Source organism: Drosophila pseudoobscura, chromosome 4 (assembly GCF_009870125.1).
Source record: "Drosophila pseudoobscura strain MV-25-SWS-2005 chromosome 4, UCI_Dpse_MV25, whole genome shotgun sequence".
Lineage (NCBI taxonomy): Eukaryota > Metazoa > Arthropoda > Insecta > Diptera > Drosophilidae > Drosophila > Drosophila pseudoobscura.
The window spans coordinates 4,476,005-4,503,815 of record NC_046681.1 but is presented as its reverse complement, the minus strand read 5'-3'; the positions used below and the strand labels follow the sequence as shown (position 1 = coordinate 4,503,815).

At 42.3% G+C, this 27,811-nt stretch overlaps 2 protein-coding genes and 3 long non-coding RNA genes across 6 annotated transcripts; 1 reads left to right on the top strand and 4 right to left on the bottom strand.

Moving 5' to 3' along the window:
- Nucleotides 1-5,816: 5,816 nt before the first annotated feature.
- On the top strand, nucleotides 5,817-6,656 carry LOC117184198 (uncharacterized). The gene is made up of 2 exons (XR_004469442.1): nucleotides 5,817-6,039; nucleotides 6,127-6,656. It is a non-coding gene; the product is annotated as an uncharacterized lncRNA (long non-coding RNA).
- A 31-nt stretch (nucleotides 6,657-6,687) lies between these two features.
- LOC26534407 (uncharacterized) lies at nucleotides 6,688-7,479 on the bottom strand. Its single transcript, XM_015181294.2, has 4 exons — nucleotides 7,384-7,479; nucleotides 7,215-7,323; nucleotides 6,966-7,146; nucleotides 6,688-6,895 (listed from the first exon to the last, which is right to left on the bottom strand). Exons 1-4 carry the CDS (start codon nucleotides 7,398-7,400, stop codon nucleotides 6,729-6,731), a joined length of 474 nt encoding a protein of 157 aa, XP_015036780.2. The 5' UTR covers nucleotides 7,401-7,479; the 3' UTR covers nucleotides 6,688-6,728.
- A 5,509-nt stretch (nucleotides 7,480-12,988) lies between these two features.
- LOC117184080 (uncharacterized) lies at nucleotides 12,989-13,766 on the bottom strand. Its single transcript, XR_004469277.1, has 2 exons — nucleotides 13,650-13,766; nucleotides 12,989-13,573 (listed from the first exon to the last, which is right to left on the bottom strand). It is a non-coding gene; the product is annotated as an uncharacterized lncRNA (long non-coding RNA).
- Nucleotides 13,767-22,440: 8,674 nt separating this feature from the next.
- LOC6902682 (cytosol aminopeptidase-like) lies at nucleotides 22,441-24,870 on the bottom strand. Of its 2 annotated transcripts, none has more exons than XM_033380344.1 (3): nucleotides 24,651-24,870; nucleotides 24,334-24,384; nucleotides 22,441-24,269 (listed from the first exon to the last, which is right to left on the bottom strand). In XM_033380344.1, exon 3 carries the CDS (start codon nucleotides 24,238-24,240, stop codon nucleotides 22,651-22,653), a length of 1,590 nt encoding a protein of 529 aa, XP_033236235.1. In that variant the 5' UTR covers nucleotides 24,241-24,269; nucleotides 24,334-24,384; nucleotides 24,651-24,870; the 3' UTR covers nucleotides 22,441-22,650. The 2 variants fall into 2 exon arrangements, with proteins under 2 accessions (XP_033236235.1, XP_002133198.2); XM_002133162.3 differs by having other exon boundaries at nucleotides 24,334-24,390; nucleotides 24,651-24,869.
- A 1,219-nt stretch (nucleotides 24,871-26,089) lies between these two features.
- On the bottom strand, nucleotides 26,090-27,497 carry LOC26532412 (uncharacterized). The gene is made up of 3 exons (XR_004469494.1): nucleotides 27,189-27,497; nucleotides 26,225-26,973; nucleotides 26,090-26,167 (listed from the first exon to the last, which is right to left on the bottom strand). It is a non-coding gene; the product is annotated as an uncharacterized lncRNA (long non-coding RNA).
- Between the last annotated feature and the right edge of the window lie 314 nt (nucleotides 27,498-27,811).

Below are 27,811 nucleotides of genomic sequence, written 5' to 3'. Positions count from 1 at the left end.
GGATCAACTGTATGTGGCGCCCATTTTGTGTCGCCATGGCTGACGTTGTCTACTCCATTAAAATGAAGTTGTGCTTTTTCTCTGTGACTGCCTCTGCTGTTGTTGCTTGGCGCCAACGAGACGTTGAAAACAAAAAGCAGATTGTTCACAAACAAAACACGGGCCACATTTCAATGGGGTTTTACCTGTAAATACTCATAGTGGCACCAGGCAAGAGGGACGACTGGCAGAACTGTAAGCCGGACCATCAGCACGCAGCTGTCCCCCTGCAGATAAAGTATCTTTTTTCCTCCTGTTTTGTTTTCCTTTCTTTTTGCTCTGTTTTTCCTTGGCTAAATAAAAATAAGTGCTTCGGAATACAGACCATCCCCTCCTGTTGCTCTCAATTGACAATAAACATGGAAGCTGAACGGTGCGGCCAGACGGACAGGACTCGGAGAGTAAAACGCTGGTCATTCCCTCAGATGAATGTCTCTTTGCCATGTGTGTGACTCAGCCGATGGTTCCATTCAACGCCATCATTGTGCATTTTATAGCTAACAAAGGTCTGGGGTCTGGTCACTGGAACCAGAAAAATGCTTCCTTAATTCATCCGTTTCGATATTCTTAGAATAAATATATTTTTTGGACGTTGATATGCAATATCTGCATCCTTCAAGTGGCGATGCAATTACTTCACTATCAAGTGACCTGTGTGACACCCAGCCATCCTCCCGCCCCACCGAACGAGGGGCGCTGCCCCTCTGATCGCGAACATGCTGGAAATATAGCTGCTAAACTAATATGCTTGAAAAATTATAGCTAAGCCTTAGAACCTAAGCCGGTTCATTTCAGGAATAATACGTTATACCAAGTGGAAGAAACAGCGGTATAAAGTTTCTGGTGAATCTTATAGGAATCACGAAGCATAAGACCCTAAACGGTTCATTTCAGGAATAATACGTTATACCAAGTGGAAGAAACAGCGGTATATAGTTCTTATAGGAATCATGAAGTTTATGTAGCTCAACAAATCGGGGATATATACATCACGCTTGGTCAAGTTGTGCACAAAAATCACACCTAGCTTTTTTCTACGATTAACTAAGGATGGTAGGCTTATTAGTATCAATCTATTAGAGTGAGATGGTATTCTCACATAAAATGTTTTTATGGACAGAATATATACGGTCCTGGTGTACTTTGTACTGAGGGCACCATAAACAGGAGCCGTATTCTGAGATTCTGAGTCTAATATAACACCAAGATCATCCACCAGGGTTATTATTACATAGCGAGATAGTAGAAGTAGGAGAACCAACTTCTGGAAATTTTTTATAAAATCTTGATTTAAAGTTTTTTAGACTGTATAACTCTTTGGTAAGCCAAGGAGGTTTTCCAGATCTAGTCGGACACGAAAGCGGGACACATGAATCAAAAAATGTGCCAAGGGCATTGTAAAAAATGTGTGTGCCTTTTTATACCCGATACTCAAAATGAGTATTGGGGTATATTAGATTTGTGGTAAAAGTGAATGTGTGTAACGTCCAGAAGGAATCGTTTCCGACCCCATACAGTATATATATTCTTGATCAGCATCAATAGCCGAGTCGATTGAGCCATGTCTGTCTGTCCGTCCGTCCGTCTGTCCGTCTGTCCGTCCGTCCGTCTGTCCGTCTGTCCGTCCCCTTCAGCGCCTAATGCTCAAAGACTATAGGAGCTAGAGCAACGATGTTTTGGATCCAGACTTCTGTGATACGTCACTGCTCCAAAAATATTTCAAAACTTTGCCCCGCCCTCTTCCGCCCCCACAAAAGGCGAAAATCTGTGGCATCCACAATTTTGACGATACGAGAAAACTAAAAACGCAGAATCGTAGAAGATGACTTTATCTTCTAGAGTGCAAAATCTGAACCAGATCGTATAATTATTACAGCCAGAATCACGAAAACAATTTCACTCTTTCTCGCTCTGTCTCACTCTAACACACAGGTTTCATGGTCGGTTTTGCCAATTGCAAAATATGAGTTCAAGGATCTCAGAACCTATAAAAGCCAGAGCAACCAAATTTGGTATCCACACTCCTGTGATATCGGACCTTGACCGTTTCCTGTCCAAATTTCGCCAAACCCCCTTCCGCCCCCGCAAATGACGAAAATCTTAGGCAACCACAAATCTCAGAGACTATTAAGGCTAGAGTAACCAAATTTGGTACACACACTCCTTTAAGATGTCACTATAAAACGTATATCTCAGAATTTCGCCCCACCCCCATCCGCCCCCACAAAGAACGAAAATCTGTTGCATCCACAATATTGCAGATTTGAGAAAACTAAAAACGCAGAATCATAGATAATGACCATATCTATTAGATTGCTGAATCTGGATCAGATCAGATCATTTTTATAGCCAAAAGGAACAAATCAATTTGCAGTGGCTACGCAGCGCCCGACGTCACGCTCAGACTGATTTTCTGTCTCTCTCGCACGCACTCTTTGGTGTGTCGTTTAATATTAGCGCCGTCTGCCGGAGGATACCCATACTGACTTAGTATCGGGTATAACCGTAGAGTTGCGGTGTCCGTAGCAACTCACAACGTTCCCCCTCGTTTATTTAACATCAGTGCACAAGTACAAGGCGGACCAATCAAAATCCCTAATGAGGCAGCCGACACGTTCAGATGGCCTACTCGACCGATCCAATACAGTTGGACCTATGTCGTGTGACATTTCGAAAGTAGGACGGTAGGACGTGTTCAGGTTTAAAAAGCATCGATCAAGAAATCGACCGAAGGAATTTTTCAAATGGTTGACTTAGACCGGGACAGGTCAAGCAAGCCATCAGCAAAGTCATTTCATGACATCGAAACTAGAACTAGAATCGCTTTCCGAAATCCAAACAGTACTTGTCAAGTTAAAGTCACCAATAACTATCATAAGACCTTTGTCTAATAGCTAGGGAGAAGTAATTGTTAGGCACACAGGAACTGCTCATAAATTCAGATATCCACAGAAGGTGGAATATCCGATTTCGTAATGAAGATAGCAAAGACGAAAAGAATCAGTTTTACACATAGGAACTCCAGTTTATTTTGTACCGCCTGCGCGTCGATACGAACCAGCATTTCTAAAAATTATGTACCAACCTGAGAACACAAAGAATGTCAGGTTTTAGCCAGGTCTCGTTTAGCACAATAATGTAGGATGCAAATCCAACACTATCTTGAAAATAGGGTGTAGAGCTTACTGCGAAAGCCTCTAACATTTTGGTAAGTTAATAAGATGGAAGACAGTTTTTTGAATGCGTGGAAGGTGGATGGAAAGTTGTGCGCGGCACGGTGGGCTGATCTGTGAGTGTTATGGGGGGCCATTATTTTTCGTAGCCTTGAACTCCTTCACAACCAAATGCTGCAGCCAAAATTAGGCAAAGCATATGGTTGGGGAGACCCTTATCTTAAAGGAGGCTATCTCCTTAATAATATGCAATGGTTGTCCATCCGGAATAAGAACAGTTGACACTCCGGAAAGTGAAGGCAGGAGCTCCCAATGAATTCGCATATGAGGAATACATTTGGGTACATAAAGTATTGCAAGACGCCGAAATCAGCCATACAGAGGGAGACTTTATTTTCAAAAGAATTTGTGTATTGTTCCAATAGTGAGCCTACTTAGTCTGATCATTCGATGCAATAAAATTAAGAACCATTACCTTATTTTTCATCTTCCGATGTAAATTCCTGTAAAAACCTTTTTATGAATTCCATCTCCAGAAATATTCAACCTGCCATAATTCTTGTTCTTGCAGTAAACCCGTTGGGATCCTCCACCAGCCAAAATCAACGCCCTCCGCCATTCTAAGCTAACTCAATCACTCCCTCAACCTCACTCACCTCTAATTCGATCAACATCAATTCAACCACACAAAACGCTACACCACAAACGCCCACCCGGCCGAAAGACATTTGTTTATGCTATTCTTTCCATTCAAATGCCACAGCACGTATTCCATTCCGAAAAAAGGGCAGAACAGAGCTGGAAGAGCATTCCCGAAAAGGGCGCAAAAGCAAGAGAATTGAGCATATTTAATAAGTTGACAAAACATATTTCACACGCACAAATGCGTCAGCTTTCCGCTGGCTGCCATTTGTTTGGCCCTCGACTTACTGCCAGCTGCCTACATATGTCAGGCATCATTATTAACAGATTTTTGGGTGCGACACGCACGAAACCCCAAATATCTGAACTCTCAATTTGGCCCCGGGCTGGGGATGGTCTCGCTGGTGGCAAGGTGGGGAAGAAGGACACACAGCGTGTGAAAATGTTATTGACATCTATTTCAATATTTATAAACGCGCCCTGAAAGTATTACCATACCCTAGGGGTATAAGGGGTGAGATTTTGGTTTCATTAAGTATTCCACTGAGCTCCGAGTGGCTGGTCCTTAAATAAAGAATTGTATTGTCCAGGCATTAAAGCCCAGAAATAGAGACCCACAGAATGAACTCCGAACTGACAAACTCATGCACAGTCCATCAAAATCAATTTAACATTTCAACATCAATCTCTTAAAGGACATTTTCAATTGTTGTTGTGTGTGTTTTCCTTGAGTGATTTTGTCCGTTGCAATTTTTACCACCAGCACAGCACACTCCCCCCACGCAACGCAATCCAACCAAAGCATGTAAGTCTCATGAAATATGCATCATTTAACATTTACGAGAGGTAGGGTCCGAGCAAGCCGGAACCTTCAGTACATCCTGCGACTGACAGGGGAATTGGCGGAGCCTGGTGGCGGAGCTGGTGCCTGGTGGCTGACGGCAGGGCAAAGCGGATTCCACCTTCAGTTATGGTCCCTGGCTGGCCGCAACATAAATGCCACAGCATTGGAGCTGACACTAATACGCAAAGCCTGGTTGGGCAACTAATAAGCGTGTGCCGAGGTGTGCCAACCGGCCACCCCACAGGATAGAAGACAGTGGACACGACAGGGGATGGCCGTCAGTATGGCCGAACCTGACTGGGTGTCATGGCCACGCTGTAGTTCTACGGGGAATGGGAATGGGACGGGGGCTCAATCTTAAGGGTAACCAATCTCTGGAAATGCAGCAGGCAAATTAAACCCATATCAAACTAAAAGCATTGAACTGCTATAAGCCAGGCTAGACATGGTTGCTCCAAATATCCCAGGGATAGTAAAACGTGCCCAGCACCAAGCACTTTCAATGGAACCAGAAAAAATCGAAGGACAGTGGATAACATGGGTAAGATGTGGAGAGTGGGAACTGTAGCAAATAAATGGGGAATCTCTATTTAGTACGAGTAATCGCAATAATTCGTAATAGGACAGGAAGGAGAATCGATAGTTACTAGGGTTTCAATGTACCTTAAATATATGAAAAGTCTATGCCAAAGAAAAATGGTGACTTTTCTTCAGAATTTGAATTGTTAAACGTGATTGGAAATTAGTTATGCAACGCTCAGAGACAATCAGTGCTTTGTAAGATCGATTAAGCCGCACTAAATATATAGATAAAATGGAATAACTACAAGTTTTGATCGGAATAAAATTATGTTAATTTTATATGTTACACTAAGTGGATTCAAGATTCATTACATTAACCAAAATTTGTATAATTTTCAAGGTCAAAGGATTATTAAATCATCTCGGGATATGTGAATTTATTTTGTGCCCATTTAAATAATAATGAAAATCAGATCATCTTTAAAATGTTCACCTTCTACTTCTAATCGATAGTACGAGTACTTTTTTGCTTCGTCACTGAGTTTCCCATAGTGCAGTTTCGTCAGACCTTCTTAGAAATTTAAATCAAGGCAAGAGTGAACCCAATACCGAAGACACGTCTCAGACATGCAAAAATAAAATGAAAAGGAGAAAAGTACGTTGCAAAGAGCACAACAGAGAGAAGTGAGAGAAAATGCCCGGGAGAATACTCGAGCAGAAGCCATATCATTGGCATATCTATGCACAGTTTTTTCTGTTCGAGAGTTCAATGCATTGATTATATCTCGATTACGCATACGCCACGACGGCCAGCGCAGAGTGAGTCGTTTACAGATTCAAGATTAAATTAATACCTGCTCGAGTGGGCCCGGTGGGCCAAGTTCAATAATTTATTGATTTCTCCAGTCAACCCGCAACTCAAACAGAACGTCGAACTGGAATCGAAAACAGAAAAGTCGCCGCTGGTTAGAGGGGAACACAGATCCCGGCAGACAACCTTCAAAACAGGCTGGACAAATTATTCCCCCCCACCCCCTTGTGGGCTCATTGCTTGCCGCTGTCATGGCACTTATTTAATTTATAATCAAAATCAGCAAACCCGACCCCAGACCCCCAGACCCCCAGACCACGGACCAAGCCCAGCCGGGTACGAGCCAAGTCAGTCAATAAAAGTCAGAGGAGGTTGGAGTGGGGCTGGAGAAAACTTGTGGCATTTGTGCTTATTTGGACATTCAAATTGCCTCAAGCATGAATTATGTGCGGAGAGCGAATCAAATTTGACTCGAATTCATTCCCTGTTTTGTCCGCCATTGGAATGAATGTAAATAAGCGTAAAGATTCGCTTAGTGACTTTGATACCAAATGTTGGCCTTTGTTCACTGATAAGTAAATTGAACTTTCCTTTAGTTTCGAGAGCTGCGAGAGTTCAAAGTTGATCAACAATGCTTCAAGAAATGAAGGTATAACTAGTTTTACTTAAGGTTTATTTTTGCACAGCCCTCCAAGGTTCAAACTCTGTATTGTGCGTCTATATACTCGAATTCTGTACAAAAAGAATTATCGGTGTAGTTGAGTAGTCTCAGCGGGAACTTAAAATTCCTCTTCAGTGCATTCGAAATCGATGCTATGGTTTCCGCCGTGGGCTCACGTTCCTTGACAAAAATGCTGATTGACCCTGGAATATTTTTCAATGTTGAATATTTTTCGAAACCCAAACCCAAAACGTTGGATGGGATAGTACTTACTCATATGCTGAAGTTTGTTGGACCGATTTTTATCCTGATAGCAATAATATTGCACTATGAAATTATCGTTATCTGTTATTCCAATCTGCGACCAAATGCTATAGCCCTGAAAAGTACGTTTTACGCACTTTTCTTGGAGATAGTTTGGGTGAACTGCGTACAGAAACCAGCTTCCAGTGAACTTTGTGCGAATGAATACTGATAAAGGTATCGATTTTTTTTGTATTAAATATATTTAATTTAATTTACCGCCGTCTCTTTGGAAAGCTCATTGGTTAGGGGCATAAATTTCGGACACTGACCGTCAAAGGATAGCCTATGCTCCTTGCTTAGAGTTCGGCCAACCACCAAGAGTGCACTTGAGCGAGAATTGTCATCGGATAAATGGCAGGTTGAGGTTTTACATCTTGTGACTTACCAAAGAAACTTCAGCATGGTAAAAGCGCTTTGAATACTCCTCTCTACAGCGAAAACGAATATCAGCAAGTACCACAAATCGAGTTAGTCACACTTTGTTGAAGCATTTGCGGAAATAAATTGTATAATTTGCCTAGAATCGTAACGCTACTCAAGTTTGTGGCATGAAACAGGCAATGTTAATATGCAAAATTTGTATACTATATGTTATACATAAGTCCCTTCGGTAAACAATAAGCTATACCCCTAGACCTTGACCGCAATCCTTCCAGCCGATATCAAGGAATTTTCTTTCAAAGAATAATAAATTATTAAAATGCGTTGAATATCACTTCGCGGTCCTCATTAAAACTCAGATGCCCGACAAAACCTCAAAGACCCCACAGACAGCCAGAAGAACAACCTTTCACCGAAGATGATGCGGCTCAAGAAGGACTGTCACTCTCGACGGGTTGCCTCCAAGTAGTTACTCACTTTCCACTAATGACATGCGATTTAAAGGACTTTAAATAGTGTCGCCTAAAAGTGTGCCAGCCGCTTGCGGCATGTCAATGTCATTATACAAGAAATGGCAGAGGGACGATGCGACGGAGACGGAGACGGCGAGGGCGACGGCGACTGCAAATGCAGCCGCAATCCTCATTTATTTTTCAGTTGCTACAAATAAATGTTCATGGATACATCCCAAAACAAACAAGCAAATACACAAGTACATATATGTATATGTACATATGTATGTACATTGATGTACATATATATTTCTTATATATAAAACAATATAAATGCATTTTTAACACACAATATATATGTATGTATGATGTATGAGCATATGCGTGGCTGCATTTGTATGGCAACTGGGCAGAGGAAAGCCGAGACGAGACGAGACGAGCGCAGCGGAGGTCGAGCGAGTTTGTAAAACAATTTTTATGCTCCAATTTACAATCAAGACACGCACCAAAAATTCATTGCCACCTGAAGCATGTGGGAGAATAAAGCTGAAAGCGAACAACAACGGCTGACGAGTTGAATTGTGCCGGCCATCTCTCGATTCTCGATTCTCGTTTCTCGTTTCTCGTTTTTATACTTTAGAGAAATTTTGTGGCTCTGGAAAAGGGTCTTTGGCGTTGGTAAGACGTGGTAAAGTGAGCTTAGATTGGCCCAGATTGCTGAGGAATTACAGCAAGAAATCAACCGCAATTACAATTTCTGAAATAAAATCAATGAAGCCGATTATTAAATGATAACAAAAGCTAAAGCGTTCATTTTAACTTTACAATATTTACATATTGGAAACCTAAATCCGAAAAAACAGAAAATAATAATCTCAAATACGTAAAAAAAAGTTACCGCGATATATCTTATCGATTCTGTGTTCAAATTCTTTAAGATTTATAATTTTCGTGCACCCACAATAAAAAGGCAATGAGAACATAAAGGGATTATGCTATTCCAATATCATTTGCGTCTTTTTTTCCTTACAACAAAGCTCTGAGATGCTCGAAAGTGAATTATTCTCGGAATCCGAAACACACTGAAGTTCATTTCATGTTTACTTTATTTCCGACTCTAGGCAAATTAATTAAGAATAAACCCAATGCGATAGGCAACACTCGCACACAAATCGAAGAAGCGAGCAGCCCAAAATGTTTCTTCTGCAATTTTGTGTAGTGGCAGTGGCAGTCGAGTGGGAGGGAAAATAATTACACAGCACGCAGCAGACAATGCGAGGTGAAAATTGCATTTGCCAGAGCCAGAGTGGGGTGCTCGAGAGAATGATGGAGATGGCTAGGGCTAGGGCCATAGTAAGAATGTGCGCGAATGAGGGCTTTGGGTAGTACAGTAGTCGCATTACATGCTTCTTAAGTATCTTTCGCCTCATACGTGCCTCGCGTCGGGGGCTAAAGATATTTATACGAACTTGTTGGTTCTGTTTCGTTTGCAGGCAGGAAGCAAGGCGGATGGAGGATGTAAAAGGGTAGCGAGAAAATGCATTTAACGAAACTTGAACAAAATTGTAATGTAAAGAAGGGGAAATTATACAACTTGTTGTTGCTGCTCCTGCTCCTGCTCCTGAAACGGAGCAAGTCAAGAAGTTGCCTGCCTGCTCCTTCCGTGTCCCTGTTTATACCCTCCAGTTGTACGACTATGTGGAGCTTTCTTCCAGTTTTTCGTTGTTTTTTGTTGGGAGAAAGTGAAGTCTTGGCACCTTTATTTAAGAGACAGCCCCAAGGAGCTTTTGTTGCTGTATGCAGCAGATTGAATAGCAAACGTGAGAGGAGACCTTGAGAAGTGCTCGGGAGGGGGAGGCGACATATGTTATGTCTTCTCCGTTGCCTGAGTCAGGATGGAAAATGGTGCCTCCGCCAGCATAAAGTCATTAAGTGGGGGAAATGAAAATAAATTTACGCTTGGTAAATAAATCTCTTTGATTCTGCACTTCTTCGCTTCGTTTTCGTTTGCCGAACTACTGAGAAATACTTTAATTAAGTTTTAATAAAAATCACACCCGAACTAAGTTCAAGGGGAACGTGAAATAAGTAGAAACTTTCTGTATTATATTTCATATAATCTTTATGAAGTAAAATATTATGAATAATATTAACTTATTTACTTTATTTTCTTTTCGATGGGACGATCTTTCATATCGAAATTCCCTTCATTGACTACATTTGAATTGTTGAAATAATTTTCCACTTTTCGTATCTAATCGAGAAATGTTGGGATGCATGAACTTCATACTCCTAGAAGGGAACGTACACAAGCTTCTTAGCCAGTTTCGCCGGCACCTCGCTTAGCCCATTTCAGCAAATGCGTAAACATTTCACGTAATCGCTCAACACCTAATCAGCATTCAGCTTCAACTTCAACCCTTCTGCCGCTCTTGGCATTGTGATGCAACAAAGTTTGCACTGGGTAGCATGGCTCAGCCCCAGCCCCAGCCCCAGCACCAGGCCCTGCCCCTATGAGATGTTACGAGTGCCAGCCAGCATCCCATCAGCATCCCCATCCCAGGAACAGAAGCCACAAAAGTTGATGCAATGAAGGGAAAAGGGAAACGAGCAGAGCCACGTTTATCGCAGTTCCTTGTTGCTTCAGAAACGATTGTTGTTGTTGTTGCTGCTGGTAAGCATATGAGCATAAAGGATATACGCTGTAAATTTTCATTTTTATGAAGTTACACAAAGTACAGAAATGTAGTTACATTTTGGATTAAACTAAGGTAAGTATGCAAAATGTTTGAGTATACCAACATTACATGCTTGCACTTATTTCTTGGCACAGCCACGGACCAAACAAAAAACAAGTAAGCAAGAAAATCATCCCATCTAAATAACGAAATTAAACTAAAGCAACCAAAACTTGTAACCACACCCACAGCCTTATGATTGCAGAAGCTCCAACAAATCTATTCAAATATCATTGTTTTATTTTTTGCAGAGTGATACACTAAGTATTATCTGAACTTAGGAACTTAGAAATCCTTTAAAATGAAAAAAATATATCGCTATGATTACCTGTTGTAGTCTAATAATATCTGGCTAAATTCTAAAAAGGACCTCCAATGAAAGTTCAATCGCTGTTATATTTAAGCGTCACCAAGGACTCATCTATTACCAAACACGAGTATGCGGACTCCAGCTGCTTTTCTCTCCAGGCGACAAAACCGCAAGAACTTTTCAGCGATTCTTTCGATTTTCAGCTGCGTCTGAAATGCGGGGTACGCTATGGTTGATTTATTTTACATGTCACGACATAAGCGCACTTCCAAGTGCCAATCCGAGGGGTCCCTGCTGCCTGCTGGGGCAAATGTGACACGTTTGGGTGTTTTCGTGCGTGTAATAAATTTTTTATATGTACTGCGCAAGACAAAAAAAAAAATGCTAAATTCTTAATCGACACCTGTCAATAAAGCATTCTTCTTCCATTGTCGTCTGGTCGTGATGGGACTGATGTGTTCTCTCTGTGCGCGAGTGTGTGTGGATTCTGCTAGGACTGGGACACTTCTTTCCCTTTTTAATATGCCTCCCATGAGTTTAATACACATCCATGCCCGTAATGCTATGCATACTCTTATTCCTAGCTGCCTGTGGGGCTTCTCTGATTAATATCCGCAAGTATTGACAGCTGAGATTTCGTGCCATGTTTCGAGTGGCCCACAGACAGAGACGGAGCCAGCGTTGAGTTAATAAAACATCGAGTGACATGTTTTAGGAAGGGATCGTGCGTGAAATTCTAAAAAGCGCAAATCCTTTGCGGTTTTGTTCCCGTCCTCTCAAGCCGCTTGCCATTGTACTACGCTTAGCTCTTAAATTATTGTCGGTACTTTTTTTTATTAAAAATTGTGCATTGTGTGCAACTTTTGTACAGGGCGTAAGTAAACATAACTCATACGCTGCGTATGCCGCAGTTACCACATCGCTCGGGTGGAGGACTTACTAGAGTCGCTGTTGACCTCAACTCTACACCTGGACGGGGTGTTAGGTAAGCTCCGAAGGCTGCGGCCCAACAAACAAAGTCTAATGACAGAGATTTATGCTGTAATTGCATTTAGTGGGTCGACGGAGAGAATGAAACAATGTTGGGTAGGGCCAACGATGAATACTGAATACACTTGCTAGGATTTGATATTATTTGAGGGGTGCTTTTATATCAAGGAGTACCCTGGATCCCTACCTCTGCAAACTCACATTCAACCTAGAATTGGCTGAGCTGCTTATGGTGCATGTTTGCGAATCGCTGGACATATCCGATTGGTCCATTCTTTGGAGGTAAAGGGTATTCGTTTTGAAAGAAATGCGGCATAAATAAGCACTGAAACCAATTATAAGTTTTGTTTTGCTGCTTGCAATTGCAACGGTGCCCACTGCACATTGGCCGGTGCCTGCTCGGTGACGGTGACATCGGGCAAATGGCAAATGGCCAGGCACAAAGTTTAATGAAATTGAAAATAAATGAGAAAACATTTTACACGACGTTCCGTTCGAGATTGGTTGCAGAAGCGGGAATGGCGAGAAACTCGTTTGGATTCAGTATTTTAATTGCAAAATGGCAAAGTTAAGCGTACGCTTAAAATGAGGTGCACAAACTACAAAGCAAGTAGCTGGGCTCCCAAGCTCATCGCTAGTCACAGAGGACCTACATCCTACTACTCCGACAACTCCCATCATCGTCGTCTGCAGAAGCAGACCAAAACAAATGGCCATATTAGCATAGTCCAAGCTCCTTCGCCAACATCCAACCCCCATTCCCATTCCTCTTGTCCAAATACTCCCACACACACGTGCGCACTTCACTTGGACTTCATTGCACTCGGGGAAGCACGTGAGGAGAGCTCAGAAGAGGGGAAATGGGGTTTACACACTTGTGAGTTTTATGGGTCAAGTGTTTATTACGCCCACGGGCGTGGCACGAGGATGCGAGCCTGAGAGGACGTAGCTCAAAGGCGATGCTAAATTGTAACACATTGTTCCGAGAGCTAGAAGCCTGAAAGTGCCTGTTTACTTATGTAATTGTGACGCTTCCGTGGCCTACTCCCTCTGCTCCAGCCACGCCCAGCTCCCACTCCGAAAAGCGAGTGGTGGGTGCGGCTTTTGTCCAAAAACAGATTCACTTTAATTGAAATTTAATTGCGCGAATAGGCGACACTTTTAATTGGAGATCTGTCCTTGAGCGCAGTACAATCAGTCCATCATTTATTGAGTATTGCAGCATCATTTGCCAATGACTAATTAAGTGCAGTCAAGTGAAACAGGCAGACTCTCTGAGTACCCATCTCCGCTCTCCCTCAGTCTATTGCTTTGCCTAATAATTGCAGTTAATTGAGGAAAATTGCCGTTTGACCAATATACTGAGGGGAGCCTTTGTTGTCTGTCTCCTCCTCGTACGTATGAGGCATGTAAGAAAAATATTTGTTAAGCATTGATTGCCAACCATCCAGGCGGGTCCCTTCGCAAACGATAGTGGAAATCTTTCTGTTGCCAATCTTTCTGGATAGCACAAAAACATGCCTGAAAACGAAGGTAATTGATAGCTGGGCTCCTTGAGTGCGTGACAAATGGGTAGACAGGCTGATTGAAGACATAATTCCCCTTGTCACAGAAACTGTTCCTGTCCTTGGGATCCTTTAGAGAACATACATATTGTAGAGAACAACATATATTTAATATCTGAGTTGAATAATCGAGTAGTAGCTAAATAAAGAAAAGCAATACTCTATGACTCTATAACGGTTCTATGTCGCGTCAATTGGCTTGATTGTACAAGTACCTACTACTGTAGTGGATTAATTGAGTCAAAGTAAATGGTTTTCGCAAAATGAGTAGCAAATAAAAATGAATCTTGATAATCCCCCATTTGAACCCACAAAACCCCTTGTAAAATCAGTCACATCAAATCCCATTTAATCTTTTATTTCATTACGTATTAACACACTCATATAAAAGCCTGCTTTTTTTGTTATTTTCTTTTTGTTGCTTCTGGTTGTTGCTGCCGCACGACGGTGACATAATTTACGCTACAAACACAATTTACCAATTAATTAACGAAGTGATTAACGGCCCTGAGCCTGCAGCTCGGGGCCACGGAGGCGTGCAAATCAATTTGAACGCACTCTTGCTCTTTTCATAACTCCAAATTAAAATTAAACTGTGCGTAGACTTCCACAAATAAAGGGATAGAGACGGAGAGAGAGAGAGAGCGAATCGGAACCACTTTCAAGTTCAGACAGCCATGAAATGACAGGACACTGTGCATCCTTTCGCATGTCATTCTGGCGGATAAGCGGGAAATTGTGTTGACAGTAAAAACCTGACGAGCGAGGCTTACGTTTTTGTTTAGTGAATTTTTCTAACGGAAAGAAGTTAATGAGAAAAGCTTTCGGATGTACGAGTCAGTGAAGTCAGAATTGATCTAAGATTTTGCTTTCTTAAGTTTTGCCTCTTTAAATTTCGCAATTTCCGAACCTCACAAAGCCTACCAACAGCCAGAAGTGGGGTTCCATAGATGTTCATTAAAGCCTCATAAAAGTAGAAACAGAAATCACCTCCATCGCCAGTTGTTGATGTTTGACATTAGACGGGAAAACTTTACCCCGAAAAACCCACTAGAGAAGCAGGCGTAGCAGGCCGTCCCAAGCCATTGGGAAATTGTCTAATTAACTGGCTAAGGCCACAAGAAACAGGAAACAGACATCTCTTTGGGCCATTCTGACCCAACAAGCTCATCCTCGCTCATTCAGAAAACTAATGACAATAATTTGGCAACTCTCATCACCAGTTTGCCGAGTTTCTGTTTCTGGAGTACAATAAAATAAATATACTCGAGTCTATTTCGCCACTTACATACATGTCATGGAAGCAACTTTCGAGACAGTCATTGTCTCTATGGGGATTATGGGACAAAGTTTATCGTGGTGCAAGTGGGAAGCCAACTTCCGCATTGAGATACGTGAGGTATTATGCGTGGAAATCAACTCCTTCCGTTGCCACACTCCAAATGAATGTGGCAATGAAAATGAAACTGAATGAAAATTCGGTGCATTATTTGTCACGTTCGCAGTAGGCAAATAAATACGAGTAGTTTGCATTGACTGCACAGCGTCGCGCATACGTATACGTGATGTTATTTCGTTTGACATCCTCGCTGTCCTCATCATCATCATCATCGTGATCAAAACCAGCATCATAATTGGCCATCAGCGGCCGCAGTGGCAGCCTTGTCATTGAGCTTTATTGTTTCACAAATCGAATTCATTTGTATTATACGCGCTCCGATTGTTTTTGTGTCTTTGGTGCTTAATTTATGCAATTTGTGCATTAAAATTTTCACATTGACACAAAAAGAGGACTAGAAATAATGGCTTTGATTTTGCAGTTCGAGGCTGGAACTACCCTTTGGAATCGAACTATTCTATTGTGTTTAATATTTTGCCGATATTCTTGGCATCTTCCATGTGTCGAATATCGTTTAACTCGAAAATGGAATTCGCAGTCGGGGCTTTAGTAAGAGAATATAGTAACAAACTCCTAGCCTTATTTACAATACTCTCTGGAAGAGTATCGAGACTGTGCGTTTTTGTGCATTTGTGGGGCTTACGAGTGTCTGTCATTTCGGTTTGCTTGTATTTCGGTATGATTTGGGAGCAGCTGCAGGTGGAATCTGATGGAAAAGCCACAAATGTGTCCTAAATTCGTGTTATTTCTTTTCAGATGAAAAGGATTGATGATCCAGTGGCATTCTGTTATTGAATGCGCAAGCAAATTTTACTCTAGACCACCATGAAGAAGTCATTAAATTTCCTTGTATTGATTGATTATCCAAAAAACCAGCCTATTAGTGGCCCGATTGGACAGCAAAAAAAAGAAATGTCCACAAAATATGCTTGTCAAAAGTTAATATCCCATAACGTGGCCATTATGTCGGCACAGGGGCGAATAAAGGACCAAAATGAGTTCAAGTTACGCTCAAAAACGAAAGCGAAATAAGGGGCCTGGAATTCGCATCCCTTTGGCAAATGTTGGAGCAGCCCTAATTGTCTGGCCGACGTCCATCGGCAGCCTCGTGTTGGCCTTTGTCCGCCTTCCAAACTTGCCCCAGCCATTGTGCGCTGGCTCCTTCGTTCTTGAATGGAATATTGAATTACGTCTAATGGCCAACATCCCATATAATGCTGGATTACAAAGACCCCAGTTAATAACAGCGCAAGAGAAGAGGAAACACACACTTTTTTTGTTTTTTAATAACAATAAAGAAATATTTTAAATATTTGTCAACCTTTAATGTTTTGCCCAAAGCACAGGCATAGCCCCACTGAAGATATTAAAGCAGCTGCAGTCTATTTGAAATACGAACTAGACCAAGAAGAGTCCACTCGAAATGTATTTATTCTCTTGTCTCAAGTTGAGGCTGGGTCGGTGCAGATCGAAGGCGATGTTTATTTGATGGGATGTGAAGCTCCAATACCCTACTGAAACGTTCAGTTCGTGTGGTACAACAGTAGACATTGAACAGTTTTAATTTTATTATTTTCTTTACACAGGACTACTTTTATTTGCAGAATTGATCAATTTAATTCTATTCGAACATCTTTTCCACTCAGCAAAGTTAACGGACTCACGGCAAGAATCAGACTATGATTAAAGGATGCAGCCAGGACCTTTGTGTGAAGGTCCTTCCCGAGAATAGAGAAGCTCATTGAGTGGATGGCATGGCTTTTGTTTGATGGCATAATAAATATTTCGCCTGCCCTCAGTAAATAGTGCAAACAATGGCGACCGTTCCACTCCACTCCGCTCCACTACTACGAGTATCCACCGTTCGAAAGTCTGTGCAAAACGCAATGTCCAAGCCGTCCACACAAGCGGAAGTTCAATATGTTTGCATAGGCCCAAGGAGCAGATTCTGTGGAAAGGCATCTGCGAAAACGGGGTACGGATGGGTACGAATGGATGAGGTCAAGGGATGAAGGCCTTTTGTCAAAGCCAGCTCAAAGACAGCAGCCCTAAAATCGCTTTTTTATATGCCATTGAGTCGTAGCTCTCGTGGTTTGTTTGCTTCTCTGACCTCTGCTCCCCGCCTTTTTGATGGGAACTGTTTGCCTTTGGTATGTGTTCGATTCGAGTGGGGGTCCTTAAAGCGAGGATAGAATCAACCATCTAATGGCAATCAATTAGCAAAGATGGAGCTGCCGAGCAGCATCGGACTGCTCATAAAGGGACAACGAGTTTTTCTCTGCGCCTTTCTGTTTTGAAGTGTTTGCCTTCAAAAGTCGTTTATGCTACTTCCTATCCGATTTTTTCCACCGTAAATACCCCAAAGTGAAGGGGCGATAGGTGCTAAAGCTAAATAACAAACTTGTTTCGGATGATTCTCCATTCTGAGGTTCTGCTCTCCTTTTCTTTTCAGACTTTTTCCCCAACCAAATATAAAGTTCGAGTGACAATGGCAAAGCAGGGAGGAAGGAAAAGGCTACGCACACGGAAGTCGCCTTTCATCGAGGTTTTCGGCTTCTCTCTTCTTTTCTTTTCTTTTCTTTGCTTCTCTTTATTTATTTTATTATTTTGTTGTTGTTGAAAAGTAAATGAAGCCGTGTTTGTTGAGGGTCTTAGGTCATAATAAAGATAAATGATAAGAAAGTGATAAGACCTTTTTTTAAAAACCAAGGAACATGGAATGAAGGTTGCCAGGAGGGCTTGAGATATTCAAAAAGTGTTTAAGGGAACAGTGTGCCAACGGTTTGAAAAAAGGATCCATTCATTAAGACAAGAGGAATTATAAATAAGCAGAGATTTCTGGTTGAGTTCCTTCCATCAATAATTCTTATAAACATCTCAATATCTGGATAATATCCCTTCAGATAGTTTTCCGATCTATCAAATCTAGTTGTCAACGTAATTACCAAAAATTTCACACCACTGTGCGATTTCTTTTCCTTTTCATCACTTAGCTTGTGTAACACGAAATTCAGGCCGCAAATATTTGGCAAACAAGCGTTAATCCTTTTGGAATTCGGAGCCGCCGCTTTTTAGATGACTTTCCAGCCAGCCGTAAACTTTGCTCACATTTCGCCTGAGCCACACAAAGCGGCTTAAAGCAAACAAAATTCGATTACGAAAGAGCAATCATAAAGCCACTGAAAAAATATGAAAGAAGGCCGGAAAAGCGGTTGGTGTAAACAACAAATTGATATAAACGATACGACAGATGAAGACTTTGGCAACGGCAGGAGCATGGCACATAAAAAATGTATTAATAAAGTAAATGTTTTAAACGCTGCCGCGGGCAATTAAGTCATGATTGGGAGCGGGGAAGAGAGATTCGAGCGTTGAGGAAACCCGAGCGGACAGAGGCAATATCCGATTCTTGAAACAATGCCACATGGAGGGGAACCTGGCCGCAGCAAATATTTGCCAAATAAATATCAAAGACCATCCATCAGCCACCCCCGCCTGCAAGGGCCGGATAAATCAATTGGTTGTCGTCGTTAGGATTTAACTTTCTTAGCCCACCCTTGCCGAAACTCCACAAGGGGTAGAGCACCCCAGTTTTAGAGGCACGCGTCTGTAATACTGTCGCAGGAATTATGTGCAACATTCGACTTCGTCATGCTCGCAGTTTCCGCTGGGGGGCTCCAATATCAAATGTATTAATTCCGTTCATCCAGAGGGCTGGGGGTGGAAGTTGGGCTCTAATAAAACTGCAAATGTCTGTCCGCTCTTGCGTTAAGCAACGCAAAGAAGTGCTGCAAAGTCGTTGGACAAATGTCAAAATTTGCGGCTATTGATTTGTCTTCCTTGCAGGGAAACTCGGAGGGTGCCATCTATTGATCAACGGGAGGAGGGAAATGACGTCTATTCTTATAAAGACATACGAGCACATAGACAAATTGTAATGTCCTGGAAGGGCGTATAGTGCGAGTGTGCTTGTGCACAGAATGCATTTTAATTTGAGGAAAAGGGGATGGCATTTAAAAGAGGGTGCTGTAAGCAAACTGTGATGGTGTGGGTGCTAATGGTTTGTGACCATTATAAATGCTAAAATTAAATTGCTCGAACGTAAAGTAAAGGTTATGGCAAGTAGTTTAGAAGTGGAGATGGATAAATAGGGACGGATGAAGCTATGGGATGGTTTTAGGGGTGGCAATGAAATCCTAATGGGGGTGGAATTCGGTGGGAAGTTGTACTTAAATATGGAAATTTCTATAAACGAAGACTGTGTATCTGTCAAATTTATTTTAGTTTTACGCATTAAGTCCGGTCTATTATTTAAATGCGATCAATTACGAAAACGTATCCCATCTTTGTGTAGAATATTAGAGACTTCCCGCACTATGACCGATACTATGCAGGTGCCCTGGTCTCTGGAACTCTCAATAGACTTCTCCCCTGTTATAGCGGCAAATTCCTCAAATTGGACAAGGTTTCTCCGATCATGTTCACTTCGGGCGACACCAATTCCTGATGGAGATGGTGTCCCTGCCAAATCCTATTGGCACCAATCAATTTAACATCAACTGTTCCAGCCCTGCAAACCCTTTCTGGGGAAAAAATCCTGTCAACCATCTCACGGCTCTAATCCATTTGCGAGCTGGGGCAACAAGCTCGGTATAAATCCCAGAAGCTAAAAAAAAACATCAAAACTTTGCACCAACCTATCCTCAAACGGAAAAGTGAAAAGCAAACCGTCAACGCAGTTTTGGTGGACACTTTAAAAATTCTAGAGGGAGATAGACGTGCAGGACTGCCATGGATAGTTCCAGGCCGATAGAGAGGGAAAGCCAAACACTTTAAATGCGATTGCTGTCACGCTGGATGACGACTGGCTCCGCTCCGTTCGAGATGGTAAACAACGAAAAACTTGAACCCAATGGCTCTACACCGTCGCTATCACTGGGGTGGGTCCAGGTCCACTGCCTCACACCCATGAGGCACCATCCCCTAGCCGCCTCCACCTCCGCCGTACGTAGAGTAATGTCAGCAATGCGATTTACGACCATTATTCAATCAGTATGACTGTTTGTCATTTTGTGCGAGCATTTTTTTCGTCTTTCGCCTCTCGGTCTTCCAGGGGCGATAGAGATGGAGATGGACCTACAGATGGAGGTGTCTCCTCTGGGGGAGGCTAGCTTGTGATGTGGAAGTCGACTTGACGCCGTCTCGTCTGTTGCATTGTTGGAAAAGCTTTTTCTCGGGGTTTCTGGCCATGCTGTCCTTGTCGGGCTGTCTGTATTCTGGTCCCTGCCCTTGGTCCTGTCCCCAGTCCCAGTCTCAGACCCTTTCCCGATCCTGTCCCTGCCGCATAGTCAGTCAACGTTGACGCGCGCTTTTAATGCATTCTTATGTCATTTTTTGCACTGCACTGCACTCGAATGTCATTTCTTTTGTATGTTTGGAGCACGGAACAACTCGCTGCTTTCCCAGCCCCGGAAAACCCCAATCCCAGCTCCAACCACTGAGTGCCCCGCACCACCCTCTTAACCACTCTTCATTGCTGCCGTTGTTGTTATTGTACTTTTCGCTTTTCATTCATTTTATACTTTTAGAATTGAGCAAGAGAGAGAATGAAGAGCGAGCGAGAGCGAGGACGCGCCGTCGCCAAACTTGAAATTGTGGGCGCATTTCATTTATGTTGACAAAAGGGCTTTCCCCACCCATCCGTTTGCCACCCTCCTCCCTTTGTCTCGCCCAATTTGGGGACTCTTCCCGGACCCCTGGCGCCCCTTGTTTGGGGAGACCCTTTTTTTGTTTCGTGGCGCATTCTGGCTTCATTTGGAAGAGTTGATGCTTTGCGCATTTGTTGCCTGGGGCAACATATGACATGCTATCCAGGGAGGTAGGAACAGGAGTGGGGAAATGCTTTCCAGGGTAGCTCAGGAGTGGGGGAAGGCCATCTGGTGAATTGGAGACCTCGTGTATCTCTGAGAGGAAATGAAATGGCAACAATCGGTAGCTTAACGTTGGGTGCGTTAATTGATTTTGATTGAGATACCGAACCACCATGGATGAATTCCAGATTTAAGAACACACGTCCTGGGAAACGGACAAGGGAACCCTTCAAAAAACAGGAATATCAATGAAAATGCATTGAAATCGATAAAGAGAAATGTATTTGAATTGGTTGGAGGTATGGATACTGACGGACTATTTGTAAACGCCAATTTCTATTTGCAATATTCTTCGGTTGTCGTGCAGTTTTTATTTGTATACCCGGTAGTTTGAAGATACCAAAAAAACGCAGAACCATAAAGAGCGACCATATCTAACAGATTGCAGAATCACGATCAGTTCGTATATTATTATAGCCATCATTATTATAGCCCGTATAAGCAATTCAATTTTCAGTGGCTACGCGACCTCCTTCCACGTGATTAGTTTAGTTTTTTTTTTTAAATACATTGATACATATGTATATACATGCATACATATTACAGATTCCTAACGCTACAGTGTTTCTACTTTATGGTAATGCGCTAGCCACAAGGAGTTCACATACGTTTTTGCCTTCAAGCTATATGATTAACTTATCCATCGCAGCACAAAGTGCAGTACAGTGAACCGATCTTTGTTATTGTGTTTTTTGTATTTTATACTTTCTGACTGAATGTATTTTATTTTTAAATGCTTATGTTTAGCTTATGTTATATTTTTTTAGAGTTTGTTAACTATATAATTTACTTCTTCCTAAATTGCGTTGCTCTGCTGATATTTTTAGTGTTACTAGCTAACTTGATCAAAATTCGAATGGAATTTATTACAAATTCTTTGGATTTAATGGTCAAGTTTGTACAGTATGGTTCAAAGTTCTAGTTGACGAAGCAAAGTTTAATCTATTCATTCCCTCTATCATACACTCTTCATCGTGCAGTGTGCGCTCTCTAACGGAAGGCAACGTGATATAGCGGCTGGCAACGGTTGGAGAAGAGAACGAAAGATGTAGCGGAATAAAAAAACATGTGCGGAAAAAACAAATAAAATATTCTAAAACGCTAATCAAATAAATGTACATATGTCAGTGGAAAGGGGACAAACGAATACTCTACATTAATATTTTATATTATATTAATTTTTTTAATATTAATATTAGAACAGAAGTAGCGTACTCGTAGTTAATATTTGACAGATATGTGCATGAACTGATTTTTCGATAGAATTGTTTAAAATTGCTGTTTATTCTAATTTTTGCATAAATATTAATTAATATATAAATATATATATCTTCTTCCTAGTGGTATAATACCAAAAGAAAATGAAAAAGAGGAAACTTTAAATTTTTGCTTTAAGCGTTATTCCATTGAAAACAGGGACCGTAACTGTTTTAAGTTTTAAAATAAAAATTGTACGATTCAATAGCTTTCATATGATACATCACATGTCCTTCAAGGACATACACCTACAATCCTACTCTTTCTTTTTATATTTCATTTTTTCTTCTACATTCTATGGCAGTATATGTAGTATTTATTGGCAAACAAAATACCAAGATATACTAAAACTAACAAAAAATACCACAAAATTCCAAATTAAAAAATATTATAAGTAAACCAAGTTAAAACAATGGCATCAAATTTGTGCTAGGTCAAAAACTAATAATTTACTTTTACATCGATTTTTCTATGGTATGTTTGTTTGTCTGTTGCATTAGATACTGCAATACATTCACTGTGTACTCTGTACTTGTCTGCTCTGTCGTATCAGACAGAATAAGTCGATTCGGGTAAAATATAGAAACAATCTAAAAAACAAATATACATCCAATCAAGAGCTGAACCGACCTACTCGCCGGGACACGCCAACTGGTATAGAAACTGCACCAAAGTTCTAGTGGGGCGTCCTGTCATTTGGCCCGCTCGGAGATACGGTATCAGGCCGTACGTCGACATTAGCCCTGTGCCAAACGTGTCCAGATGAGCCCAATCGGAGCAGGGGACCAGCTCGTGGAGCACTGCAGCCGCCAGACAAGACGAGGCAAGCCCATCACCATCGTTGGAGAGATCAAAACTTCTGTGATTTGCCACCCGGCGCTTGTAGAAGTCCCACAGCGGGAATCTCCACAGCCGATCTCCGGTGAGTGACCCAGCCTTCTGGAACTGCTTCCAGACGAAGTGCGAATTAGACCAGATACCCGTTGCACCGCCGCCCACGGCCTTCTTGATGCCCTTGCACATCGATCCGATGTCTACAACCAGTCGCGGCTTGTATGTCTGCTGGCCATAGATCATGGGATCCGCAATGACCACTACGCCAGCGCGGTCCATATTTCGAATTGCCATGGTCTTGGCATTTAGGAGGGTGACCACGTCTCCTGGCTTGACAGCCATGCCAGAGGGCATATTCTCGCAGAGGGGAAGGACAGCCGTTATGTTGATGGGAAGTGACAATCCAGCAGCCGCTCGCATGGCCGCCAGGATGGAAGCAGCTCCATTTACATCGCCACGAAACTCAGCCATGCCCTTGCATGGACGCAGATTGATTCCGCCCGAATTAAAGGTTAAGCCCTGGCCCACCAGCAAGATTGGCTTGTCCTCGGGCGAGGTGCCGCAGTAGGCGAGCTCTAGTACGACAGGAGGCTCGCAGCTCCCCTTGGCAACCATCAGGAAGGAGTGCAGCCGCTGCTGCTCGATCCACTCCATGGTGCGCACCTCCACGGTGATGCCGCACGGGCAGAGCATATCCACACCAACCTGTGCCACAGCGGTGGGTGTCATGCAGTTGGCCGGAGCCTCGCTGATTCTGCGTGAGAGGTTCTGCGCCTCCGCCTTGAAGAGGCCTCTCGTCCAAGAGTCAGTATCGGTCGAATCAAATAACTCCAGTTTGGGCTGGATCGAGCGTAACTTTTTGGACAGATTCTCCTCGAAGCGCCAAATGGCCAGGGTTGAGCCCTCGGCCGCCTGCTCCGGGTAGTCCATGTTATCCACATGGACCTCAATACATTCGATTTCTTGCAACGACCTGGCACCCACGCCTGCGGCTACGCGGACATTCTCCATGCCCTCGTCGAGCATCTCCAGTTCATTGAAGCCTATGCCTTCTATACCAACGCCCACCACGCACACCGACTGGAACTCTTCGTCGATGTTGTTGAAAACCTTGCCGCGCCCCAGGCGACCACTGATCTTGGTCTCGCATATCAGCTCATTCAGTTTGCCGTTCAGACGGTCGTCGATCTTCTCGCCAGCTGGCGTCAGACGTGGCCCCCTGTCCGCCTCCTTCTCGTACAGCCCTAGGACGAGTCCTTTTCCTCCTTTATGGGCGTCGGCACAGGCGATCGATGCAAGATGCCGCTGGTTCAAAACCAGACGGCCGATCAGGTCATGGCTCACGCTCTTCACCACTGACCGGGCCATCAGCAGTCGCGAACTCATGATTGTATATGTATATGTGTCGATATGAGCTGTATAAAAGTAAATAAGGATTATTTATAGCATAGTCGAGAAATACAAAATATGAATACTAACGCGAACTGAGTTGATCGTCAGCTTTTTGATTTATGGCTTAGACCACTTTTCCTGCAACTTCAAAGAGCATAATTAGATAGATCAGAAATGTGGCAGCAAAATGGGTTTACTATGATAGTTTAAGGGACGGTTACAAATATATCTTAATCTTCACTAATTATGTACATATGGATTTCATTTATAGTTTAGCTTTTTAAGAGCACCCCCAAGAACCTATCTAAAGACACTAAAGATTCTCCTTTTTATTAACTGCTTACAGAAGTCTCTATAGCGCTTTATATAAGTGGGGGATACGTAGTAGCTGGGCTTAAACTCACCATCAAGTAAAAACGATGAACAGATTAGTGAGGATCGGAAAACCCTCTGATCCTTTTGAGCTGCTGCAGGTCCTGCAGTTGTGAATGTTTTCTATATTTCGATCAACCGAATCGCTATGCAGTACTGAAGAAATCGAGGCAGAATGTCAGGAAGTTTTCGTGTTACAAAAATGTGTAAAAATACTTGGTGTTAAAATATTTAGATAGAAAGTGATTTGATATGCTAGGATTGCTAGCAATGCTTGCTAGGATTGTTATACCCAGTACTCGAAGAGTTTAAAGATATATTAGTTTTGTGGTATATGTGGATGAATGATGCGATTTCAGCTATATATTCTTGTCTGTGTGTCTGTCTCTCCGTCTGTTCTTCCGTCCCGATACGCGGGTAGTCTCCCACCAGCCCCGTTCCGCCTCAACAAACGACGAACATCTCTGACATTCCAAATTTTAAAGATAAAGATAAACGGATGAGTACCGAATAATGCCGCGACACGCAACGTTGCAACTAGTTCATTTTATATTTATTTAATTAAGAACATCCCCTAGTTGTAAGCATTGAATGTGACTTGGATAAATCGTCTTTCAGAATTCAGATAAATTCTTATCATCAAAAAATATACATTGTTAAGATCTTAGGCCATTAAATGAATGTGAGCGTAATCGGATAGTCATAGTCGTGCAAAGAACCCAAATGAATGCATTTTCATAATTTTCGATTGAAGGAGCTCAAATAATAAAAAAAACTAATATGAATAAGTCGAAAGCATAGAACGTACATATGTATTTTCAGCATTAAAAAAACCACCAACCACCTTTCAGATCTTCAGCGCAACTGCTGTTGGGTTATGCAGCCCAATATTAGCCAATATTCCAAAGATAATAGATTATTATTGGTTGTTGTTTGCCTGCAAACTGTACCACATTGTAGTCTACATACTATGAGAGTGAAATATAAATACTTTTTGGATGTTTTACTTCTCCAAACACCTCTCTTATCACCTGCGGCGGATCAAAAAACTAGTTTGGCTTTACGCCTGACGAGGACTCTGAGAGCACATCCAAGCGCCGAGGAGGCCGAAGCCGACAGGGCCCGATTCATGAGAGTGCTTTTAGGCGATCCGACGTACTCCAGTCGAGGCAACGAATTCCTGGGTAATTTCTCGGCTAACATAAATTTCCAAATCAATGGACTCAGCGCTTGAAGTCCCCTCCAGTGTATGCCCGATGAGAACAAGCGCCTCCGTCACTAAGCCGGAGCCTATATCCTATATCCTATCCCGCAGCGAGCTCTGCCGACTGGAATGCCAGCAGTGCCGAAGCGGGAGAGAGCTTCAAATGCTTCACCTTTGGGCGAGGGGGGCTCGGCTACCATTGCTTCGACTAGGACTTCGACTTATATTATCAGAAAGTAGAAATTGATTGCATTTATATTTGGGGCTCAAATCCCAAGCGCATCCCCAACTGATCGGGAAGTGCATTTGGCCCGGAATCCAGTCAAACCTGATACCACATGGATACTATAACGAGAACTTTATTGATTAAAAGTGCTGTAAAGAAGCTTACGAGCTGGTTACGTTAAATTACGCTCCTATGCATTACACGAACACAGGTCAGTCCCCGACGAAGTGTAACGAGGAATATCTCCACTATTCTCAATGCGTACCGGAGAACATATTGTGGGCTCTGACAGCAGATAAATATACCGTATTTAACAACCAGAATATGGTTCTTAATGATATTTTATATTTTTATTTGTATTCTAATTCTATCCTAAGGGTAGAAGCAAAAATAAATACAAATTGAGAGAAGGTGTCATCTCAATTTTGAAAATATTTTATTTTTCAGCTTGGCGACAAAACCAAATTTTAATTGACACAATGGGCTCCCACCTCCTCTTCCTACAGGGTTTTGTTGTCAAACCACAAGCAATATTCACCAGCAAATCCTGGACAAATTCTTAGTTTCCTAGTCGAGACCAGAAGCCAACGTGGTCTGCATAAATTGAGGTCAATAAGAGGCAACAACTCGGGACACAAAAAGAAAAACTCGTCTCAAATTAATACGAAAAGTTTCTTGATTATTTGCGAATCACCTGAACAGCCTGGAAACAGAAACACAAACACCAAAAGCAACAGCAAGAAGCCACAAATGTTTTCCATGTTTGAAAGCTAACGTCACATGAGACACAGTCTACGTCGCAGTCTCTCTGGGGAAAACTTTTAGCCAAAGAAGACGGAGACACACCAGGGAACTCACTAGGGGCCAGAGATGTCAAGAATCTAACTAATCCGCCACTCCCTCTGCCGACTCACAGGGTACACGGCTGGTTAGTCAAACAGAAAAGATAAAGAAAAATTCTTAACTCGGTTTGATTTTACTCGGAGGCAGAAATTTGTTGGCGGCTTGTTGCGCGTGCCATTTAAAATTGTGCAACCGTGCGTATGCTTAATGTTTTTCATATGTATGAACCACCGACACGGCCACGGCCACGGGTACGGCCCCTGCGTGACAGGCCACCGAAATTGAAATTCAACATACATCACACCCAGGGACTTCAACCGAATTCAGTCGAGTCGAGTCGGGATGAGTTGAGTTGACTTGACTTGACTTGACTCCGCGTCAAGTTCGAGTAGAGTTGACTTTTTGGCTGAGTGCACCAAATGATGATGTTTTAATTTTTTCGGTTAACCAAAAAAACTTTGCAGCGAAATTTTCCTTACCCAACATCGCTTTCAGTCTCTCTCGCCAGCATTCGTTCCGGAAAAAAACTAATTTGTATGCCAGGCGGCAGAAGTCGTTAAGTCGTTTCAACCAGCCAAGAAACCAACCATCTTGACTTGTCTTTGAAGTTCTCAGTATTCAAAAAAAAAAAAAGGAAAATGCAGCCAATTTCTGTGTTAGGACTTCTCTTCCCCTGGTAGTTGTCCTCTCTCTTGCTCTACCGCTAGTGCAAATTGAATTAGTTTTGCTTGGGGAAGAGCTAATTAAAATGCCGCACATCATTTACTTAAAAATGCATTTTAAATTACACTTGAAAAATTATGTGACAATTTGCCAAAAAAAATAGCGACTGTTTGCTTCCAAAACATAAAGACCTTGCGGAAGAAAACATTCTGCAAATTGAAGTCGCGAATTTTAATTAAAATTCCTGCTCCTTAAAA

Coding starts and splice junctions, on each gene's coding strand:
- LOC26534407 (XM_015181294.2), bottom strand. Junction 7,147..7,214: donor AGCTTTCCAAAGAGACGGCG/GTAAATTAAATT, acceptor ATTCGCACAAAG/TTCACTGGAAGCTGGTTTCT. Junction 6,896..6,965: donor CAACAAACTTCAGCATATGA/GTAAGTACTATC, acceptor AAAATATTCCAG/GGTCAATCAGCATTTTTGTC.
- LOC6902682 (XM_033380344.1), bottom strand. CDS start 24,240: ATGAGTTCGCGACTGCTGATGGCCCGGTCAGTGGTGAAGAGCGTGAGC.